At 39.4% G+C, this 22,904-nt stretch overlaps 1 protein-coding gene across 1 annotated transcript in view; it reads right to left on the bottom strand.

Moving 5' to 3' along the window:
* The window catches only part of LOC139473389 (ubiquitin carboxyl-terminal hydrolase MINDY-3-like), a 75,875-nt gene that overhangs the window by 44,357 nt on the left and 8,614 nt on the right, over positions 1–22,904 (bottom strand). Inside the window, exons 3-9 of the mRNA XM_071255946.1 lie at positions 18,146–18,341; positions 17,743–17,857; positions 14,517–14,590; positions 12,464–12,543; positions 9,771–9,841; positions 9,457–9,537; positions 859–931 (exon numbers count right to left, since the gene is read on the bottom strand). Of these exons, the coding sequence (XP_071112047.1) occupies positions 859–931; positions 9,457–9,537; positions 9,771–9,841; positions 12,464–12,543; positions 14,517–14,590; positions 17,743–17,857; positions 18,146–18,341 (690 nt within the window). The remainder of the gene's footprint in view (positions 1–858; positions 932–9,456; positions 9,538–9,770; positions 9,842–12,463; positions 12,544–14,516; positions 14,591–17,742; positions 17,858–18,145; positions 18,342–22,904) is intronic.

Here is a 22,904-nt window from a genome sequence, read left to right on the forward strand (position 1 = left end):
GGAACGATAGGTGCGATCCTTCTTACGGACAGGTAAATGGCTCTGTGAGCAGCGGCCAGACCAAGACAACTTTGATCTGGGCCTAGAGGAGCTAGGAGACGCTGAACCATGTGATGATCTTGGACGAGATGTGGGTGTGGAGTCCAGAACCATGTGACGTTCTCAAACGAGATGTGGGGGTGGTGTCCAGAACCATGCGACGTTCTCGGACGAGATGTGGGTGTGGTGTCCAGAAGGATTCTTCAGAATAGTCGGAACGATAGGTGGGATCCTTCTAACAGACAGGTGAATGGCTCTGTGAGCAGAGGCCAGACCGAGACAACTTTGATCTGGGCCTAGAGGAGCTAGGAGACGCGGAACCATGTGACGATCTTGGACGAGATGTGGGTGTGGTGTCCAGATCCATGCGACGTTCTCGGACAAGATGTGGGTGTGGTGTCCAGATCCATGCGACGATCTTGGACGAGATGTGGGTGTGGTGTCCAGATCCATGCGACGATCTTGGACGAGATGTGGGTGTGGTGTCCAGATCCATGCGACGATCTTGGACGAGATGTGGGTGTGGTGTCCAGATCCATGCGACGATCTTGGACGAGATGTGGGCGTGGTGTCCAGATCCATGCGACGATCTTGGACGAGATGTGGGTGTGGTGTCCAGATCCATGGGACGTTCTCGGACGAGATGTGGGTGTGGTGTCCAGAACCATGCGAGTAAGGGAGTAATGCAGGATAAGTGAAAAAATTAAATGAATTAAACGCGAGTGTTGTTGAATGGGGAAAAAACAGACTTTCTCAAATAACACAGCATTTTCTGACATATTTCTCTACAATATAATGCACTGACAAGGTATTTCTTACCTTCTGGGTCATATCTTGAAAATATATGTTTAGCATTTAACTCAGGACTCTCTTGTGTCACAAGGCTCTGTTCCTGGAAAATAAAACATCGGAAACATTGATCTGAACAAATGGAACAACATCTGTCACATTACTACAAGAAAAAATAATGTCATTAATCTGGAAATTCATCATGCTGACATTGGAAATGACAAATGAATTGAAACACAACAGTACTCATCATCTGTTCACAATATTTGGACTTTAGCTTGTAACAAGTAACATGATATTTATGAAATGTTTGAAGATAAAAGTATTAACTTGATCAAGCTAAGGAGGCACTTTATGACTGATTCATTACTTTCATGTACTTTTACAAACACAGCAAGTCAAAGGGAGACACCTCTCAACACCTTTCAACAACCTTGCATTCAGTAGTCTGGAGGATGTGCAGAGCCATAATGCTGAGTTACAGCTAACAATTCAGATATCTTCAAAACACTGATTAGCTCCTCAGTGCTTATTTGAGACTTGACAAACTAGACGTCAGAGTTAATGATTTCACAATAATCCTGTGTAAAGCTTTGAGGAAAGAATGAAAACTGGCAAATTTAGCACTGATATGCTTTGTTTAGAATTTTCTGCAAATTTAAATCAAATCCCGGGCAAGCCCCCAAATCCTGCTTCGAGTTGATTCCCAAGTTGAAATGGGAAGGTTAACCCAGATATCTGTACATACATTACAAAATTGTGAAATCATTAAATATGTTAAGTAAAAAAGATCAATAAATAATAATGTATTTTTTAGAGTAAAAATATCATTTATACTTATCCTAACTCATACTTATAACCTATCTCTCTCTCTTCCGAAAAGGTAGTGGAAACTTCCTGTGCTGTTCCCAAAGAACAGAGAAAACAGCTCACCCTAACGTACCCTTGCTCAGTGCATGCAAACCGGGACCACGGGACCAAACCCAGTAACTTATCCGTCTCTCTATTTTCCTACATAATGGTCCGAAACACATCAGTGGAAAGAGGTGAAGGCCGAGAGGGTACTCATGTGTATGAGTCAGGAAAAGTAGAAATGATATTTTTACTCTAACAAATACATATTTTATCATATCCTGACTCATACTTATTGTTTGAATATCACAGTAGGTGGTGGGTTCCACCTGTATGTGTGATTAACGTCAATCTGTTCTATCAACCTCAAGGGAACGTTGTTAATCTTTAGTGTTATTTCTTTATTGGGGTACCACCTTACTTTTTTTGTGAGCAGCAAAAATGGAAGTAAATCATATAGATTTGTGGATTTGTAAGGTTTGCAAAGATTTGTTAAATCTTGCTTGCCTTAAACGATTCTAGTGTTAAGAGAAGATTGATAATCTTAAACACAATCATTAACACTCATGCACTGATTTACATAGTAAAACAAGGGAGCATGGACTCTCGGTCGTTGGTTATGGAACAGTATCCTGACTTCCATGAGTCTGCGTGATTTGTGGGTGAGTGTATCGTGCCTATCTTCTGGTAGGTTTCGTGAGTTGCTGTGCAATGACAAGTGGTCCGAATTGAAGAATGTCTGCTACATCTTCTGTTGTGAAATCTCTGAGGTAATGATTGACGAAGACAGTATGAGATTCCCAGAAGCAGCCTTCTATGATTGATGGTATCGAGTAGTTGTCAAGAAGTGCTAGTATAGAGACATAGCTCTCACTTCATGAGGGTTGGAGGCTCATGGGGGATCCAAACCGCCTGCTCTGTATACTCTCAGAATGACAGCTCTCATCCAAATGAGATAGTTGTTCTGGATACTTCTGTGTGGTTATTCCTTTACAAAGGAATAAAAAACCTCTTAAAACCTTGTCTTCTAGGTTTAGACTTTTGTAGGTATATTTGTAAGGCTCTGACTGGGCCTAGGAATAAATCCTGTATCCTCTGAATCAAGGATGGAGGGGAGCAACATTTGTCTCACAGTATATGTGTTGCTTTTATTGTCAAGTTCAGATTACCTACCAGCTCATAAGGTTGAAAAGTCAACTTCAGGAGGCTCTCTGATCGTGCCTTGAATATTTATAGTGTATGCCACAGTTGAATTGTGTGTCCTGATCATCAGACGTTGGTTTCTTAACTGTGGGGCCCGGTGAAATATTGCATTGATTACAGCCTCATATTCCAGATAATTTATGTGTTAGAGCTTTTCTGCTTCTGACCATAGGCCCGATGTCACTTCTACCTTGAAGAGGGCTCCCCAACCTCGAAGTGAGGCATCCAGGAATAGGTGGTTGTTGTAATCCGGCTCGTTTTACAAGTTCCTGCTCAAACAATTGATTTCACTGTCCATCACAAGAGGTATTTCCTCAAAATGTGTAGCAATCGGAGTCTTAAATCATGGTTTCCTAGGTATGGATTTAGAGAATCTGTGATTTGGGCATAAGTGTAGCCTGTCTCGGATGATCAACGCTTGGGCTGATGTGAGTAGGCCCAGTATCACTTGCCATTCGTTGCTGAGACTTGATTGTAAATTGTTGCTGACAGGTAATTGTTTTCTTTTATCTGACGATCTTTTGGTGCTTGGGTTTTATTCTGGTTCATTGGAAACCTTGAGACCTGACCCAAGGTAATTGAGATCCTTGAATGGTTGTAAGTCAGACTTCTGAATATTAATTAACAAACCTAACTGAGTTAATAATTTCAGGGTGAAACTCAATTGTAGTCTGAGCTTATTGTTGATACTGGGGCTTGAATCCCTTTGTCCAGGTAAAATGCACCATGGATTCCCCATGTGACGAAATGCCACAACTGGTTTGGTCACTCGTATACATTGCCATTGGGTCAAAGCAATTCCAAAGGGCAGGATAGCCTATTGGTAATGTTGTCTTTTTTTAATAGATATTTCCTGGATGCTGGATGTATGGGAGCATCTTGAAGATCGATACCCAACTAATCTGATCAGAGATCGTTGGGTTTGTTCAGTGGCAGTGACAATGAAGCGTGGTGTCTCATTGTGAAAATACTCAGGCCTGTCGTCATTGGCGGCCTACTAAAATCAGTGATCCAATCCCATTGATGTATAGCAACATGTGTGTGATCGTGTGGTTACAGTATTACGTCTAAATAATCATGCGAACCGATCTGTACACTGCACAGCTCATATTAGATCAATTATGACGTAATCTCAGCATAATCAGGTTTATTTACAGGCGATGAAATCTTGACACGTGACATGTAAATCCCTCCTGTGCAGAAATACCGCATTCTGCCGGGGTGGTGTGAGCTCCAATGCTCCATACACTGACAATGCAATGTGAGCTCTATGATAGGTAAACAAAGTCATGAGTGGAGTTCTGAAGCGTAACGGTGTGCAATCAGGTCCCTGTAAATCTGTGACGTTTCCGGTGCAGTAGTAGTTGGATTCCCATGACATTTGATGCATGTAAGCAGCTATGAGAAGTTTTTCGATCGTATTATTGGTATTTCATTTCATTTCCCAGTTGAAGTCTATATTGTTTTGAAGGGCCATGACTGAATGATCCCTCTTAGTACAGGTACACCGAAGCGATAATGTACTGCAATCACTATAGTGGGGTCTGGATCCCTAGGTGAGAATCATGATTCCGGAATGTGAGTACCCGATAGCACATGGCTATTGTGCTGACTGGACTATTGCTGAGTGCGGCATTAAAACAACAATTTTAAAAACTGTTGATGGTATTGTGATCTCTTCTGTTTCGACGTGCATAATGCCGTCTTGAGATTGGTGATTATCACTCCAAATTGTCTCATTGTGTCAACCCACATGGTGAGAGTTTGGTAATTGTCCCTGTCCCTGTCTAATGTGTTGGTTCAACGGTGGTTGAACTATTCCACGATGAGAGGTATGTTGGCAAACGTATGAATGATGATTCTTGAATTTGGTACCCGTTAGTATATGACTAGTGTGTCGAATGTCTAAATGGCTGTTGAACTATGATGATCTTTTCAGTTTGGATGTGTATCGATCTTGAGATTGGTGACCATCACTTCATAAATGTCAGATTTGACATTTCGGTGATAGCTGGAATATTGCTGAGTGCGGCATTAAACAACAATCAATCAAACAAAAGTTCAGTGAATTTTGCCGCCAATTCTTTCCCTCTAATAGGGTTTCATGTTGGTTGAATGATTCCCGGCAAGGGCGAATACTGGTAGACCATCCTGACAAGAGCCTATAGTGGTAGACCTGGTTTACCTCTTTTGACCGATTAGGATTGAAAGTAAATTCTTTCAATGTCTTTGTTTCATTTTATCGTCATGCAAAAATTTCTACTCTTGAGTCAGGTCTGAGTGTGTCATGCCAGCAGTCTCATAGTAGATTGTTTTATCTGTGGGATGGTTAGTGTGCTATATCATCCCCTTTGATACAGAATGTATCAGTGGCTAAACTATCAGTCGTCTATCCGTAATCCACGTCTTTGTACATAAGTTTTTCTTGTGAGATAATTCTTGTGTAGTGTAAAGGCGTCAAGGACCGTGCATAAGGTTTATTACACATCTAATGTTGGATAGTTATTATACTAATGTACTATTTGCTTCCATATGAACGGATGGCTTGGATTATGAAGCACAGAAAATTTTCCGATCTACGCAGATGGCGCGAAAATAGGAGAGTGATAAGCTACTGTGCTTGGTCATGTGGTTTCGGTGAGCCTGCAGGGAGTAAGGGTGTGTCGGGGTGAGTTGTTTTCTCTGTTCTTTGGGAACAGCACAGGAGGTTTCCACCACCTATTCGAAAGAGAGAGAGATAAGCAATAAGTATGAGTCACAATAAGAGGTGAGGTGAAATTGGGTTTAACGTCGCGTCCAAGATTATTGTACTTATATAGCAACGTGCATGTACGTGTGTGTGTTTGTGTGGCTGCTTGTTCTAGTCCGGACTGATGCCGATTTATAGTGCTAGCTCACTGAGATACCATGCTGCAGTTTAACATGAATATCCCACTCAGACACAGTATACTGACTCCGAGCCGACCAGTCCTTGTTTTAGCCCCTTAATGCCGAGCGCCAGACAGGGTAACAACAAGTACCATCTTTTAACGTCTTTGGTATGACGCGGCCGGTGATCAAACCCCGGACCTTCCGCTCTCCGGGCGGTCGCTCTACCACAAGACCACGGAGAGCGGTCAGTCACGATAAGATAAAACAAGAGTTTGCCACTAACGTGGCTATATCCCCCGCCCCTGTTGCAGAATTTATGACATAATTAAATCTAAACAAACTCTAACCTTTTTTAACCGAAATGGAACTTGTCATGGAAATTGTAAAAAAAAGAAGAGTTTGGAACTTAAGTCCATCTTGCTGCCAATTAAACGTAAAAAAAATTAAAATTTCTAAAATTTCTAAGTAGCAAAAGGCACCAGTTCAGCATGTACCTGACAAACCTGCAAAGTATGATGAAAAAATATTGAACAGTTTATGAGTTATGCTCCGGAAACGAACTCTACCCACGCAGAACCTAACAGGCTCTATTACAGGTCAGTGCACTCATGAATGTCCAGAATTTGGCACAGTTGAATGTCTTGCATGAGGTATGTACTCCATTCTTGAAACCACTGAACAGTTTGGGAATCAGGCAGGAAAGTTGGTGCTTAAAGATAGGCAACCCACCCTCACTGGGCAGGTAGAAAAATCACAAGTCAAGTCAAAGAAGGCCTCAAATCGCCCTCACCTCATTCACATTAAGGTGCAGCCAACCTTCTAGAAACTTATCTCGCACTGCCACTAACAATCATCAGAAATAACTTATAACAAGCATATAATACTCATAGAATATTTACCAAACAGAAAAGGTTGCAGAGAACATTATTGATTTCATTTAGGAACTTTTGTACAGTGAGAAGTGATCTTTCTCTCTACATTTGTTCCACATTCGATTGAAAGATGAACAAACATGAGGAGCAACAAATTTATGTTTGCATGCTGGGTTCGCTACCTAAATACTGTAAATCTGGAAATTAATGCATCTCCAAATTAATACGACTGCAGACCCCTAGCCAAAAATGCGACTCAATATCAATGCGACTCAATATCAATGCGACTCCCCCAATCCAATCCCCAGTGGAATGATACATATCCTTACCTTAATCCAATCCAACAGCAAATAGCACCACTTATTATAACTGAGTAAAGCATTTCCGTAAAATCAATAAACAGTGTTTTCCTAAAAACAACACACAGTTTATATGTTTACTCTGTTCACTGGTATTAAGGATGTTCAAAGGCAATAAAATAATTGAACCAACAACAGTTCAATGATTGGTATGTGTTAGAAGGTGTCAACAAGCTTGACACAAGTGGGTAGAACTCTTGACCCCTGCAGTGATAACTCACTGGAATACCCATTGTGTAATTCCCATTCTTTAAATGACATTGCTATATACTTGTTACAACTGCTGCTCAATAAACCGTGCTTTTGTGTTTACATTTAAGTTGGTATTTCCGCTATCCTAAGTGTGCAGTGAGGCTGTCTTATTGTTGATAGTCATTTAGTGACATACATGCGAAGTTAATTAATGCAGGCAAAGACCACTTGCATTTAGTTCACGCTCGCGTTAATTTCAAGATTAACAGTATTGCACACATGCAGCCTAACATAAGAAAATGCAGTCTAATTATATTTGACCAAGATGCATCAAGTGTAGTCAGTTAATTTCTAGATGCATAGATTTTTCATTTCCAAATTATGGGCAAGTGTAGAATTATAAAATTGTACTCTGTTCTGATATCAAGTCAAAGCTTAGTGTGCGTTACTTCTGTTTAAACTAAATTGTTGCATCATAAATCATATATGGTTGTTTTGATAAAATTTCAGCTAACATATTCATTAATGGCAGAGAAATTAAAAGACTAGTATATCCATATAAGGAGGAGGTACTGTTTTGTTCTTTGACCTGTGTATATGCAAACATTCATACAACGTAAGATTGTCTCTGAATTGCAACCCAAATGAAACATCACCCAAAAATGCACTCTAGCCTGACATATTTCATGAAAAATGGAAAATATCAAATACCCCGATTGGCAAAAGACACCAATTCATCTCCAGGTCTGTACACATACAAAGTCTTGTGTAAAAATATGTAATAGTTTGCAAGTTATAGCCCGGAAAAGAACCCTACCCAGAAAAATACGAAGTCAAACTTTTTTCCATGGAAACCAGAAAAATTAAAAATGTTAGAAATCTCTAAGTGGCAAAAGGCACCAGTTCAGCACCCAAGTGATATGTGTGCAAAGTTTGGTTAAGAAATATTAAATGGGTTTTGAGTTCTGCTTCAGAAATGAAACGTGATGGACAGAATGACAGACGGGCGGACAGATCCCATTCCTATGTTCCCCTCATAACACATAACATAACACAATATATAACTAACATGGTGAAGATACAGGTGGTAAGATACTAAATCCGTACGTCACACGTGTGTCATACAAGGTTGACCTTGTTTTATTTGTTTTGATTCGATAACCGTGACCTCTGTCACACCTGGACTACTTTTTTCATTCATAAAAAATCGTGAGAGTCATTCATTTTGAAACGACAAGGCAGACCTGAAGCAATCCCATGAGAGCGATGGATATTTACAAACTTTTTTTAAACAAAACATGATAGTCACACACATGAATTTCTGTTTGCATTCTTTATAGGTTATGCATCGAGCTTCTACATACATTATATAATCGAGCCGTATATATTTACAATGTACGACTACCAACCAATACATCTTGGGTTCCCATGAGAGTGACGCACTCGACCACTTTCGCATCTTTCAATTTGATTTAACATAAGCGTGGTGAAATGAAGCCAGTTTAAACTATCTGGACAGATATTGAGACTTACTTGGGATGATCCGGTTGTGCCAGTGTCCCCTTCGAAGCGTATTTTGTGGCAGTGTTTCGGGAGTTGTTTGTTCACGACTGCACGATCAGATTACTCAAAATGAACATTTCCGATACATATCATTCGAAAACTATGCAGAAGAGTGCCTGACTTCTGATTAAATATCCCAAATGTGAACAATAACGTACATTCCCTTTCTCTAGCGTAAAACGCTGTGAGTAGATCACGCTTGCCCTTTGATCGTTTGAAGCTGTCACTAACATGCAAGCAGACTTGAGTTTGTTGATTTTCAGGTCTTCATTATAGGGTTGTACAGTTAACATGAATGTCTTTGGCAAACACTCTGATTTCCCTCTTCCAAAATGGTACGGACATGATATAAATTCAGCTGATAGATCAAGGAAACAGAACCATTTTGATTGCACAGATGGGACCCCAGCAGTTCGAGTGACCAACTGTTGGTCCGATATTCAAAGCGCGGCGCTAATGTGACTTCTCAAATTTTCTTATAGATGTCCTGCGTACCAGGACACAACTTCAAGCGCATGTTGTTAATGTGTATGCATAGAAATGTTAACAATGTCAAATGTCAACAATGCCCATCTTTGGGCATATTTTGGGCATATATCACTCATGAACTTTCTATGGTATCTAACGAGAATGAGTGTAGTATTCTCAATGTATGTGAGTTTCTGAAGAATGTAAACATGATAAGTATCAATTCATTACTTGAATCCATCACTTACCTTTGTGAATAAGACTGTCAGGTGTGTCTCACTTCCTAGAATCCAAATAGGGTACTTGGGGTTCTTCAGAAACCAGCCTACCTGAATGAAACCATTCCAACATATTAGCAGGGACAAACAGGAACACCAATAAGAGGGATGAAGAACTAAGCTTTGCAATAAGTATATTCAACATAGTTCAACAATTTCACAACTGGAGACGTTAAGCAGGTATATTTTAACGGCACACATTTGACCTCTTCCTTATCCAGATAACAATGCTCCATAGTAGTGGAGTCCAAAGCAAGGTGAGTGGCAAGTCATCATGTAATCACCTCACAGTAGCGCAGGTGCTCCAACAACGTAAGGAAGCCCACGGGGGATTGTTTCTTGATGCCCTGCAGCCCTGGATAATAACACACATGTAATAAGGAAATAATAACATACATGTAATAAGGAAACATTACACACATGTAATAAGGAAACAATAACACACATGTAATAAGGAAACATTACACACATATAATAAGGAAACAATAACATAGATGTAATAAGGAAACATTACACACATGTAATAAGGAAACAATAACACACATGTAATAAGGAAACATTACACATAAAATAAGGAAACAATAATGCGGATGTAATAAGGAAACATTACACACATGTTATGAAGAAACAATACACATGTAATAAGGAAACAATAACACACATGTAATAAGGAAACAGTAACACGCAGCAGGGCAACAGTTGATCAACATTGTAGCTGCAATATATCTGTCATGCATAATGAAACAACCTTTGTATGTATACAAAAATCTCACAATAGTTATCATTGTTAGCATTTCAAAGATAATCACTTGTATTACATCATTGCCATAAATTGTGCATTTTGGATAACATTATACAAATAAAAGAAATCAAATTTTCATCAGAAGTCCTCTTCACTGTCAACTATACATATGAGTTGTGACAGTAATAGTATCCCACCTTCCATAGCACCCACAATGTGCAAGGCTGGAAACCCGTAGTTCCTTCCAACATCCATCCCAGATGCATATTTTGCTCCAGATGTAAAAAAGGTGGTATTCTTTGAATTTATTTACATTGATAGCTATTGTTTGATAATTCTTGTGAATACCCAACCTCCATTACATCATTGCGAGAATATACCCCAGGGATCAGTGGCTTCTGACATCTTGGAAAACCCTGGATTGTTAAAAGTCAGTAATAAAAGTGGGAGTGACCCCAAATCCAAACTCCATAGGGTCATACCTTCCTTCCTGTCTAATGGGGTACCATACAACCTGTTCTAGTTGTTTGACAATTAATGGGAGTACATAATTCCAAACATCACAGGTCTTGAGTCATGAGTGTATTAAGACTTGTCCCTTCTGAACTAACTCCTGTCTAATCAGTGAACTTCCTTGCCAGATGGTACAAATGTTTTCTTGGGAGAATCCATGAAAAGTAGCACTTAAGGTTGAATGAGCATGTGTCTGCTTGGCTTGGTTCACCAGGGTATGTAGCACATATCAACATGTCGACATCTTGTGTGTAGAGTGTCAGGGATATTCTCTGGAAACTGTAGGAGAAGTTGATTTCACAAGTCTAGTACCCTCAAGCTTAGTACCCTCTGTAAGACGGACAGACGGACGGACGGACTGCGCCACGACATAATCCCCCTTTGGCCATTCTGGCCCAGCGGGGGATAAAAAGCAGGATATAGGAGTAATCAAAATCAATGGCAAAACAAGCAAATACAATGTATTTTAGAGAGGTAATATTTGTTTGGAAAAACTACCACGTGTAAAAACAAAACTATAAATTTATACAGGACTATTATATATCAGTTGCGTATTAGTTGGGGATATGGATACACTGGATATTGTAATTCTGGTGACCGTTCAGTACAATCAATGTACAACAGGTTGTAGACCCGTATCACATTCAATAATCAGCTGATTATGAGTAATATCCTGGTGAAGTCAGTCAAAACAACAAACACAGCCACTTTTGTTTCAGGCCAATTATCTGAAAATAGGATTTTTTTTAAATCCCACACTTCATATGCCATTCAAAGAAGCCACACTAATACTATATAGAAAATGCTTATTTATCTGGAAATCTGAACTGTCACACATTTACTCTAGTTGATGCCCTTTACCAGTTATTCAGAAGTACTTCAGGTAACTGTTTACCTAGGCATGTGCTACGTACCACATGCACAGTGATGGGGAACTGGTCATTATACGACAAACCTCATAAGCAACTGCAAATGTTTTGATGAAAGTGGGAATCAAACTTTAGAGTTTTGTTTTGAATTCCCAACCTCTCTATCTACTGCGCTGAACACCCACCAGCAATCGTTGTGAAATATTTCATGTTACTGCTTGAATGATACACAAAACAATAAAACATGCTAATATCACTTGTTAACTTATCTGGACATTCAAAAAGCCAGAACAGGTACAGTAACAACATGGATATCTTAACTTAAGTCCTACTTCTATCTTGTTCAGTTGTTGCAACTTTTAGGAAAATCAGATAGCATCATGGTTTCACTTGAACAGGTTGCAAGTTCATGCAGTTAACAAGAATGTATGAACCAATGACAGCCTTTGTTCCAGTGCTTTTTTAGTTAAAGCTTTGTTATTCAAACCAGTTACCGGTAATTGAAAACTTACATATGTATGTAAAACCGATAAAATTTATCCAACAAGTTTGAAAATAGAGACAAATTCTTTGCATCTCCCATAGAAAATAATTGTTGTTTGACAAAACTGGTTGAAAAAATGGATGTCCAGGATATACTGCAAGATGAACTTCCTGATTACGTGGAGAAGAAAGTACATGATGGAAGTGGCTCCCATTTCGTAACTGAAGCCCAATGTCATATGTTTACTGACCACGTTTTTATTCATAATGATCAAGACAAATGGTCAGCTGGTCTTCAAACAGTATTTCCAATAAACTAAATTGATGAAGTTAATCAAATTGAAGGGCATTGATCTGCCCCTTGACTCACGTAAACCAGACACATCCTTGTCATTGTCCCACACGTTGGAGATTGCCTTGCCCGTCAGGAGGAGGTTAATCAAACTCTGGCTGCAACAAATGTTGAATATTTTGTAAGTACAGCATACCATGCTACAGTTCATTGACACACAGATTCTTGCTGTTTGGATTCTGATTGGTTGTGAAAAATTTGGATTGAAGCTTGCAATTGTTAGTGTGGTCCTTTTACTAGCTATTGTCTTATTACCTCTAGCACAAAATGCAGGTGTCCTTGCAGAATGAACATACAAAAGGTAAATGTTCTTAGCAAAATATTCCTTTCATTTTCACGTGTTAGGGATGATTTCACACAACCCTGAAAACAACTCAATCCTCATGAGGATACAGTTGGTTGGTTGGTTGGTTGTTAAACGCCTAACTCAGCAATATTCAAGCTATATGATGGCGGTCTGTAAATAATCGAGTCTTCACCAGACAATACAGTGATTGATATCATGAGCATCAATCCTAGCATTTGGGATCGATGACATGCATCAACCAAGTCAGCGAGCCTGACCACCCAATCCTGTTAGTCGCCTCTTACGACAAGCATAGTAACCGTTTAAGGCAAGCATGGGTTGCTGAAGACCTATTCATTATTCTACCCTGGATCTTCATAGGTCTCATGAGGATACAGAATCAACTACAAAGATATTCTGTATAATGCTGTTGTGATTATCATGACACACTGATGGTAGTTGTAAGGAAATATTATCCCTTGTGCTAAGTTATGTAAAGAAATGTCAAAATTAAATACAGCACTCTACAAGTGAATAAACATGATAAAGCCAGATTGTTCTGTTGATAGGCTATTTTAAGTAAGTCTAAAGCTTCCAGCAAAAGTCTTGATTTCATAAGGAATTCCAAAGTGTTTAGGCTGTTTACAATTTGAAGTGATGAGCTCCCAGCAGCGAGCTATGAAGCACATTAAAGCGTGTACATCAAAATCTACTGTACAAATCAGCTTTGTCCAGATGTGAGATAGGAACCCTGATCAAGACCACATCTTCAATCACTGGAAGCACAAGCATAGCCACAGTTGAGGCTACCATAACCAGCTTCGAACTAGACATACTCATAAGATCAAATGGAAATATCTTCAGGGCAAGGAAAACAAGCACATCCCAATCATGGAAAGTGAGTGCTTGTTTTCTGACTAGCAGTTCCCTCAATACCTGGTCATCAAGATCTAAAAAAACACTTAGATGCATTAAGAAACAAACGCTGACTGAAAATGGTCTGCAAACATTTCAACTCAAGTAAAATATTTTGTGCTTTGGTCAGCTAACCGTCCAAAACTCCAGTCATTCTTGTTTCAGGAAACTGTGGTATTACCAGGATAGGCAACTTTATCAGAAAAGCCTTGTTGTTATGTACATTTGCATTGCACTGAATCCACAAAAAGAATGCTTATAGCACATACAAAGCACATAAAGTTCTACATTCACATGTCCATATAATCCCGCTGGGTACCCATTCACTGTTGGGTGAAGTAACTTGTCAAAGGCAACATCATGTTCCATAACCTGAGTTTCAGTGTGGGCAATACCTAACTCTAGATGCTCTCATGAGGAGTGCCCTCACCAGAAGTGTGATCCACAAAATTCAAACTCAACTGAACTATAGTGACAAGCCCTTGAAATGTATAAACTGAACAAGAGCACCCCTTTCATAGAAAACATACTGATACCTCAATGTTAATCTCATCATATGTAATATGGCCCTCAAGTTAAAATGGCACTGCAAATGTCACCCAGGCTGGCCTGGTGAAAACACCACATTGTAAGCATGTCATATTCATAATAATTGCATGTTGTGAATATTGGTTTAGTGATAAATGCTTGCATGATGAATGGTAAGATAATGTCTTCACCATATTCCATTTTGTATGTTATAATAGATATGGTGCTGTTTTTTGCTAATTTGGTGCAGTTTTCACGAGGAAAAAAATTGTGGCTTTTTGGTGCAGTGTGTTTCTAGCTTGATCCTGTCCCCCCGTTTATTAGCTCCATGATAGTACCTACCTTCCATGGCCATATGTGCCATCTATGAGAGCTTCAGAGGGATCCTCCACCTCATTCTTCACCTGTTCTATGCCCTGCAAATAGGAAGATATTCTTGCAATACATATATATGCCATACATGCATAATATCACTTAATATCTTTGTACTTTATTTATCATAACTTGGTATCTACAATTTGGATGATTTTCTACTGGATGAGAAGACGTGTTTTTTAGTCCCTGTTATTTAAACACTAAGTAAATTAATGTGACAAAGTACTGACTCTCACATTTGGCAGGTTTTATTTACTGATTCATACTGGTGAATGTGTTAAATGATACTAACATGTACAAGAAGGTATTCAGTTTCATGGCAACAGTTTTCAAAATCCGTTTTTAACCTCTTGAACAAATTAAGGTGTGATCATTAGTGGGAACAAGCATGTGAAGTTTTAGCTTCACTGGTCTTATGGTTTTGGAGTAGAAGATGTTCTCAAATAATAACTACAAACAGGTTTTTCAACTGGCCGCTATGAAAATGGGATCTGAACCTCTTGAACAATTTTTGGTGTGATCATTATTTTTTAGCAGGCATGTGAAATTTCAAATTTACTGGTCCAATGGTAGGGGAAAGATGTTTACCAATGACAAACAGGCTTTACAAATAGCTGCCATGGCGGATATGTTTAAAATTGGGTCAGAACTTGTTGACCATATTGGTGTGTCCATATTGATGGGAACAGACATGTGGAGTTTCTGCTCCATTGGTGAAGAGCATCAGAAAAGATGTTTACAACAGACGACGAAAGGCGGAGAAACAGAGCATGACGAAAGTTATTTTATTCTGGGCAGGTGAACTAAAATTTCATTATTTTCATGGCTATCCCTCACATATGATGTAACTTTTATAAGCAATAAAACCCTAGCCATACCAGGTGAACTGAACAAAAGACATGTGAGTACTTAACATTCTAGGTTAATCCAGATATATTTGTATTTGTATACTTATCCTGCATTACTCCTCAATGCATTTACTGCTAGTTCTTGACAGAGAAAGAGCAGTGTGAGGTCTTGATGAAGAAGAAGTTGTTATAACTATTTGTGTGGCTAATCCCATTACACAGCTCCCACAAAAGTGATGATGTGACTGATCAACACATTACTGCTAAAAACAGAGCAGCTGAAGACATCTTTGGGAGGCATCTCTGCAGCAAGTGGGCGACTTTAGATGAAGTAATGCAGGATAAGTATACAAAATTAAAAATAACTAGATTTTACTAGATGTTTTAACTTATCCTGCATTAATCATTAATGCATCTTTATATTGGACAGTACAGAGGAAGGCATATCTTCAGATGTGATCATCAACAAAACTCTCTTCAAAACTCCCACAAATCAACAACGACGATGTCCGGCATCAACTGACCATTTCCTGTTGGAAGGAAACGAGAGAGTGAGGTATGCAGGATGTCCAGGTATCATTGCAGTTATAGAAATTAAACAGAGCTTAAGTCTAAAACTGACACACTGAGCTAATGCACATAGCATATAAACCTTCTGGTCTGGGGTGACACGCACCAGAGAGGTAGTAAGGTTGGACATAGGGAAGAGTCAATGGCGCTTCAGGAAAATGACCTGCTGGGAAACCACCAAAGGGCCAAAGCTGTGGGTGCCTTCCATGTCTTCCAAGGTCTTGCAGGTAGTGACTTGATCTTGGTCATTCTGCGATCCATAGGAGCTGCCAGCACCGAAATGAAGGCAACCAGATAAGTAGTTTTGGTACTACCCTTGAGGTGACGCTTGTTGCAGAGATAGAGAAGAAATTGGGCCATAAATTTCGGTGATGCCGATATAGGGTGCTGTTTCATATCCTTACAGAAGGATTCAAAGGAACACCACTTGTCATCATTGAGAGTATGTGTCGAAGTTCTGTGTGCCAAGTAACCCTTGGCACCTAGGGCCAGGTGGAGATGTGCCAAGCGTGCAGATGAAACTTGTCTGGAGCTGGGTGTGGCAACTGACTGTTAGGATGTACCAGTAGGTGTGGCCACCCTGGGAGCTTGAGAGGGTTGCGACTGGTAAGGTGTGTTTTTGATCTTCTGCAGAACCCTTATAAGTAGTACAGGTGGCATCTAGGCCTATCCAGGGAATGCTGAATGTGTTGTCTTGCCAAGCCAGAGGGTCCGGCACCAGAGAGATGTAGGTCCGGAGTTGATATATTGTGGCTGGTGGCAAATAGGTTGATAAGTGCCAGGCCAGATCACTGGCACCCAGGGTGAAGGCATCGGTGGTTGCCAGTGAAGGATGTGCTGGACGATGAACCTCAAGTGCTGTCTTGAGAGAGAGAGAGAGAGAGAGAGAGAGAGAGAGAGAGAGAGAGTACATGACAACATGGCAAAACAAGATGGCAGATGGTACAACACACTCACGAAGTAAGCGCGGGAAAGAGCCATAATAAGGCAACAATTTCGCTAATGTAAGCCTGAACTGACCACCCTAGTACACCAGGCTATATATATATACAGTTGAGAACATATTAGATAACCTATGGTATAGGATGCTATCTGGTTCTTCAAACTGGGGAGCTCTATTCTCAAACATCTGTACAATCTGATGACTAGCACTGATGTGATTACATTTGATGTTGTCACTTCCAGTCACCAGGTAGCTGTGGGGGGAAGAGAGCCACACAACTGGTTTGTACAATTTCTGTAGCCAAGACCAGCTCTTCCTATTCAAACAAACAGCAGTAGAAGCATTAAGGTAGTAATGCAGGTTAAGATATAAAATCATTTTATTTATATTTGAATACCTCACTGCTATCTTACAACACCACACAAATGGAAAGCAAATCCTCAACCGATTTTCAATTTTACATATCAAAGTATATTTGATATGTGTACAATCTATGAAAGGTTTGGAAATAGTGTTGCTTCTAATTTTGATGTGTATGACTACTGTGACAGAACAAGGACTGAAATAGCATCTTTTCCCACATCTCCGGGCCCAGCAACCTGTGCATCACTTACTGTCCACTCAATAATCATTATTTTAAATTTTGGAGGAATTTATTTTCTTATTTTATTTAAACACCTACACTGAATCTAGGAAACTAACTAATAAATTGCACTTCAGACCCATGTTCATATTACTGGGTCAGGTTGCCTAAAACAGATGTCCCTCTTGAGAAGAAAATTTTACGTTGCAATTGCTCCCTGGTGTTAGCAAGAGGTGGTGCCAGTCTTACCTTGGTCAATAAGATGGAATATAGATACAACAACACTCCATAGTCTCCCTGGTACTGACGGAAGAGTTTCTTCAGGGATATCCTCAAATGATTTTCCTCATTACATTTTATACATCTGCAAATAACATTGATTTAATGAACAAAAGCAATCACTTTTACATATTCGATACAGCAAAATTGCGCACACCTATTTATCCAAGTACTCACAGGCACCCTTGTTGATCAGTTTACAGCCTAAAATTGATCCATTAATAATGGAACAATAAGTTCACAGCTTAAATTGAAGTCAAAATAATAAACATTTGCTGTATTGAAGGCAAACGTCTACCCAATGGCAACACCTTTGGCCATGTTTACAGTGCATGCCATAGAAACCGTGCGCATGGAAGGGGAGATAACTCACTTGAGCTTGGCATGGAATGTCTCCTGGTCCAGTTTTCTTCTTTTGGGGCTACGCTGGCCTGTTTCCTGAGAGTCGGCTGCTGATGTATGAGCCTCCATGTCACAGTCATCCATACACACAAGGGTGTAGTTGTCTTGAGCCACCTGACACACCATCTCCAACAAAGCCTCAAAAAGATATTCTGAAGCCTCCTCACCTACAAACAACAATTTCATTAAAATACAAAATATGCATTTTTCATCCCTGGAAAGAGCGGAACATGGAACAAGGCTTATTGCTGAATTGTTGTCAGTCAGTACAACAGAAAGAAATGGTGTTGGCTTACAACCAGCGAGAAGAGATAAAAGAGAGTGGAATGGATGTTGGGAATTGCATAAACTTTCCCTAAATGTACATGAAGTATGCAATATAGGTACACCTGAGTCATGGTTCCCGGAGATGCAGAAACATGCATCTGATATGCAATCACTTTCAGTTAGTTCACAGAGACAACACAGCAGACATGTCAAATGGTTATCCATTAGCTCATCAACATCCCTGATATTCAGTGAAACAGAACGCTCGTGCTTTAGGCCCAGGCGAATGGAATTGTTCTCAAGCTGATAGAAAATGGCAAACACTAGCTTGTTGGGCTAGTACGATCCAGACTCATCCTAACATAACATTCCTGACATCTATCAGTGAAATTATATTCTGTGTTATACTTCTCAGGGAATTGCTGTTTTGATTGCATAAGTTCTATACTGACATAAAACAGTCAAATAGAAACAATAAAACATTTAACAAGTCAAAGAATAGCATTTATGATATTATGTATCCTTTCCTCAATAACTATATATTCAATTCAAGGTGTCAATAGAGGTTATCTGATCATCATGGTAAATAGACGGCAAGTTGGTGCAATCTGTTATTCAGTTCATACATGACTTTGCCAAAATTAATGAAAACAATATTTATTGAAATGTTTCTTTTGACATACAGCAAATAATAACAAGAATTAATAACAAGATTACACAACACTTGAAAATATCAAACAATAGTTATCATTGTAATTAATTCAAAGAATACTACCTCTAATACATCACTGTCTTAAATCCTGTATTTTGTCTGTTACAAGTAAAATTTTGACATTTATTATATTTGTAAAGTTTTTCCTGCATTACTTCTCAATGCATTTACTGCTTGCTTTTGACAGAAATGAAGCTGTGATTTTTTTAGATTTGTCCTGCTGAAGAGAAACAAGGCCCATATCACTCACCTGTATTTTTGCACAATCATTACAAAATATACATTTGCATTGTACATATATATAATACTGCAAATATTTTCGTAATTTTGATTGACAGCATGAATGTGTGCTTCTCTAGCTACAAATGTAGCATAAAGATCTGAACCGTTTCCATGTTAAGATCCAGGACCTAAGTTTCCAGATATGCCCCAGGGCGAATCCTATTGGCATAAATGTATTATTCTCTTCATAACAAACAAATGTATACAATGTATGTGTTTTTTTATAGGGTGAGGATAATATTGGTTTGCATGTTATGGTCAAGGTTCTAACTACCTTTGGGAGTGCCAGACAGATGAACAGAAGGACCAGTCCCAGTAGCAGATATCTATCTCTTAGTTCCAAAGAAGAAGTCGTTTAAAGCAATATAGCCAAATTACCCCTATTACACCTAGTGATGCTTCCAGTCAACTTTCGTTAATTTCCAATTAGTGGTTCAGAAGAAGAAGTTGTTCGTTGACGTACAGACTACGGACGGACGACATGTCATATGCTCATCTTGGTCCAGCGGACCCGGTGAGCTAAAAAAGGTAATTCCATTTCAAGAGCAGGACACCCAATCACCAGCTGCCACGTCATCCCGGGAGTGGTGACGTCCCGAAACTTTCATATTAATGTTGGTCAAATATAAATTGTCTGAAGTTTTCATGGGGAGGCAAGTGTGTGACGTGTGGGCTCTCAGACGTAGCAATGCAGTATAAGTATACAAATATAAAAAAAGGCTAGATTACACTAGATTTTTTAACTCATCTTGCATTACTCCTTATCACATCTGAATCCGATGGTATGGAGCTGGGGATATGTTTAGATGTGTACTCAATATATGTACTCCCACGACCAGTAGTCATGTCAGTCATACGGCGCAATCCTTCTGCGTAGATTGTTACCTGATCAACCAATCCTGTCCAAGGAAAGGTAACAAGAGTATGAGTACATCCAGGTAAACAAACAGTAAGAGACAATAGCGTGTCCTAGGGTCTTAAAACTGGATAACCAAGCCAAGAGTGGGAAAAAAACCTGCGTCTGACCTCCAAAAATATCCTTCCATGATGGCACTAATTGAATAATTACTGTGAAGAGCAATCAAGGCAATCAGCCAAATCTCAAGGATTTTTTTTTTAGCTCTCAGCAGCTCAAGATAAGCAATCTCGGATCAATGCCAGATCCCATGTTGGCAACATAAATGCGCTCCCTAACCAGTCCGAGGCACGACGTAACTGTAGAGGGAAGAATAATAAATTTGAGGCTGTATCCAGTACATTAAGTTAAATATACAAATCTTGGGTCTGAAAGATTATACCCTTTGAAGTAAGGTGATCATTTCCAACAAGTGAATGTCGTATAAAATGTTCCCGTTCTTATATTTAGGTGACGATGAAGGGAAGTTCCTCGTTACTCCACATATTGCCATCAGAGGTGGCGTAACAGTTGTGGGAAGAATCATAAAGTCAATGCTTATCTTGAATATATAAATATAATTCTTGGACCTGAAAGATCATACTGTGCAAAGTAATCATTGCGTTGTACAAGCTCCTGTTCTTATATCGAGGTGACCATAAAAGAAGGTGCCTCTTCACCCCGCCTGCTGGCATTGGAGGCCCCCTGAAATTAGTGAGTGAGAGGGTATGGTTTAAGCCGCTTTTAGCAATATTCCAGGAATATCATATGTAGAAAATTCTAGATAACATTACACTTGCATTGCCACAGCTATTGTTCATTACATGGAGTCTGTACAAGGACAGGTATACAGTTTTTTTACACTTTAGAGAAATAGAGGGAAACTATTTATTAATAGTTAGTGAATAACCGAAACTGTCCAAGCAATGGGGTTTTCAATTCATACCATCAAGTCTACGGTATGATAAATAAAACAAGAGGCCCATAGGGACTGTTTCACTCACCTGGATATTTACGCAATATATAGGTATTATTCTCTTCATAACAAACAAATGTATACTATGTATCTGTTTATTATAGGGCGGGGATAATATCGGTTTGCATGGTCAAGGTTCTAACTCCTTTGGGAGTGGCGGACAGATGAACAGAAGGGCCAGTCCTGGTAACTTATGTGCATTCCTCTCATTATACTCAGCAATTGTATATATGGTTATACCGTGGGGATCTTAACTGTGTCCAAGTTATAAACTCTTTTTGGATCCGCCCCCCAATCCCTTTGGAGGGTCAGCCCCTTCATTTGTACAATTGTGAATTCCCATCGCCTGAGAATACTTCAAACAAAATATGGTTGATGTCCATCTCTTAGTGAGTGAGTGAGTGAGTTTGGTTTACGCCGCTTTTAGCAATATTCCAGCAATATCACGGCGGGGGACACCAGAAATGGGCTTCACACATTGTACCCATGTTGGGAATCGAACCCGGGTCTTCGGCTTGACGAGCGAACGCTTTAACCACTAGGCTACCCGACCACCCCCATCTCTTAGTACCAGAGAAAAAGTCATTTAAAGCAATATTGCCAAATTACCCTTACCCAAACCTGTGGTGGACCCGTGAAGATCCAGGGTAGAATAGGTCTCCAGTAACCCATGCTCACTGTTAAAGGTGACTATGCTTGTCGTAAGAGGCGACTAATTGGATCAGATGGTCAGGCTCACTGACTTGGTTAATGCATGTCATTGTATCCCAATTGCGTGGATCGATGCTCATGACGTCAATCACTGGATTGTCTGGTCCAGACTTGATTATATATAGACCGCCGTCATACAGCTGGAATATTGCTTAGTTTGCCTGTGGTGACATAATCTTCAATTTACCATGGTGTCTCTCTGGTCCAAGTCACCCTGCCAGGATACTTGATTGATCTCCTCTATCACTTATCACTGGCTACTCACTAGTAATTACTCAAACTGAACATTCTCACTGGCTTCTCACTAGTAATTACTCAAACTGAACATTCTCACTGGCTTCTCACTAGTAATTACTCAAACTTAACATTCTCACTGGCTTCTCACTAGTAATTACTTAAACTGAACATTCTCACTGGCTTCTCACTAGTTATTACTCAAACTTAACATTCTCACTGGCTTCTCACTAGTAATTACTTAAACTGAACATTCTCACTGGCTTCTCACTAGTTATTACTCAAACTGAACATTCTCACTGGCTTCTCACTAGTAATTACTCAAACTGAACATTCTCACTGGCTTCTCACTAGTAATTACAGTCAAGTCTCGTTAATCCGACATCGTTGGTTGCACATGATTGTGTCGGATTAACGAGTATGTCGGATTAACGAAATTAAATGATTTGTGATCGAAAATCGGACGTTTTCATGATAGATAATAACCGTGTGTACCTTGTAATAAAATCATTAAAAACAAAATATTAATATTGTTATGTTGTTTATTCATTCATTCCTTAATTTATATTTAATGACAGTGCAAAAATAATAATAATTTTCCCATTTATACATAACAATAGAGACATTACTCACTGAATTTATCACATCACCGA

The sequence above is a fragment of the Haliotis cracherodii genome, unplaced genomic scaffold, assembly GCF_022045235.1.
Source record: "Haliotis cracherodii isolate W230 unplaced genomic scaffold, xgHalCrac1.p SCAF_28, whole genome shotgun sequence".
Lineage (NCBI taxonomy): Eukaryota > Metazoa > Mollusca > Gastropoda > Lepetellida > Haliotidae > Haliotis > Haliotis cracherodii.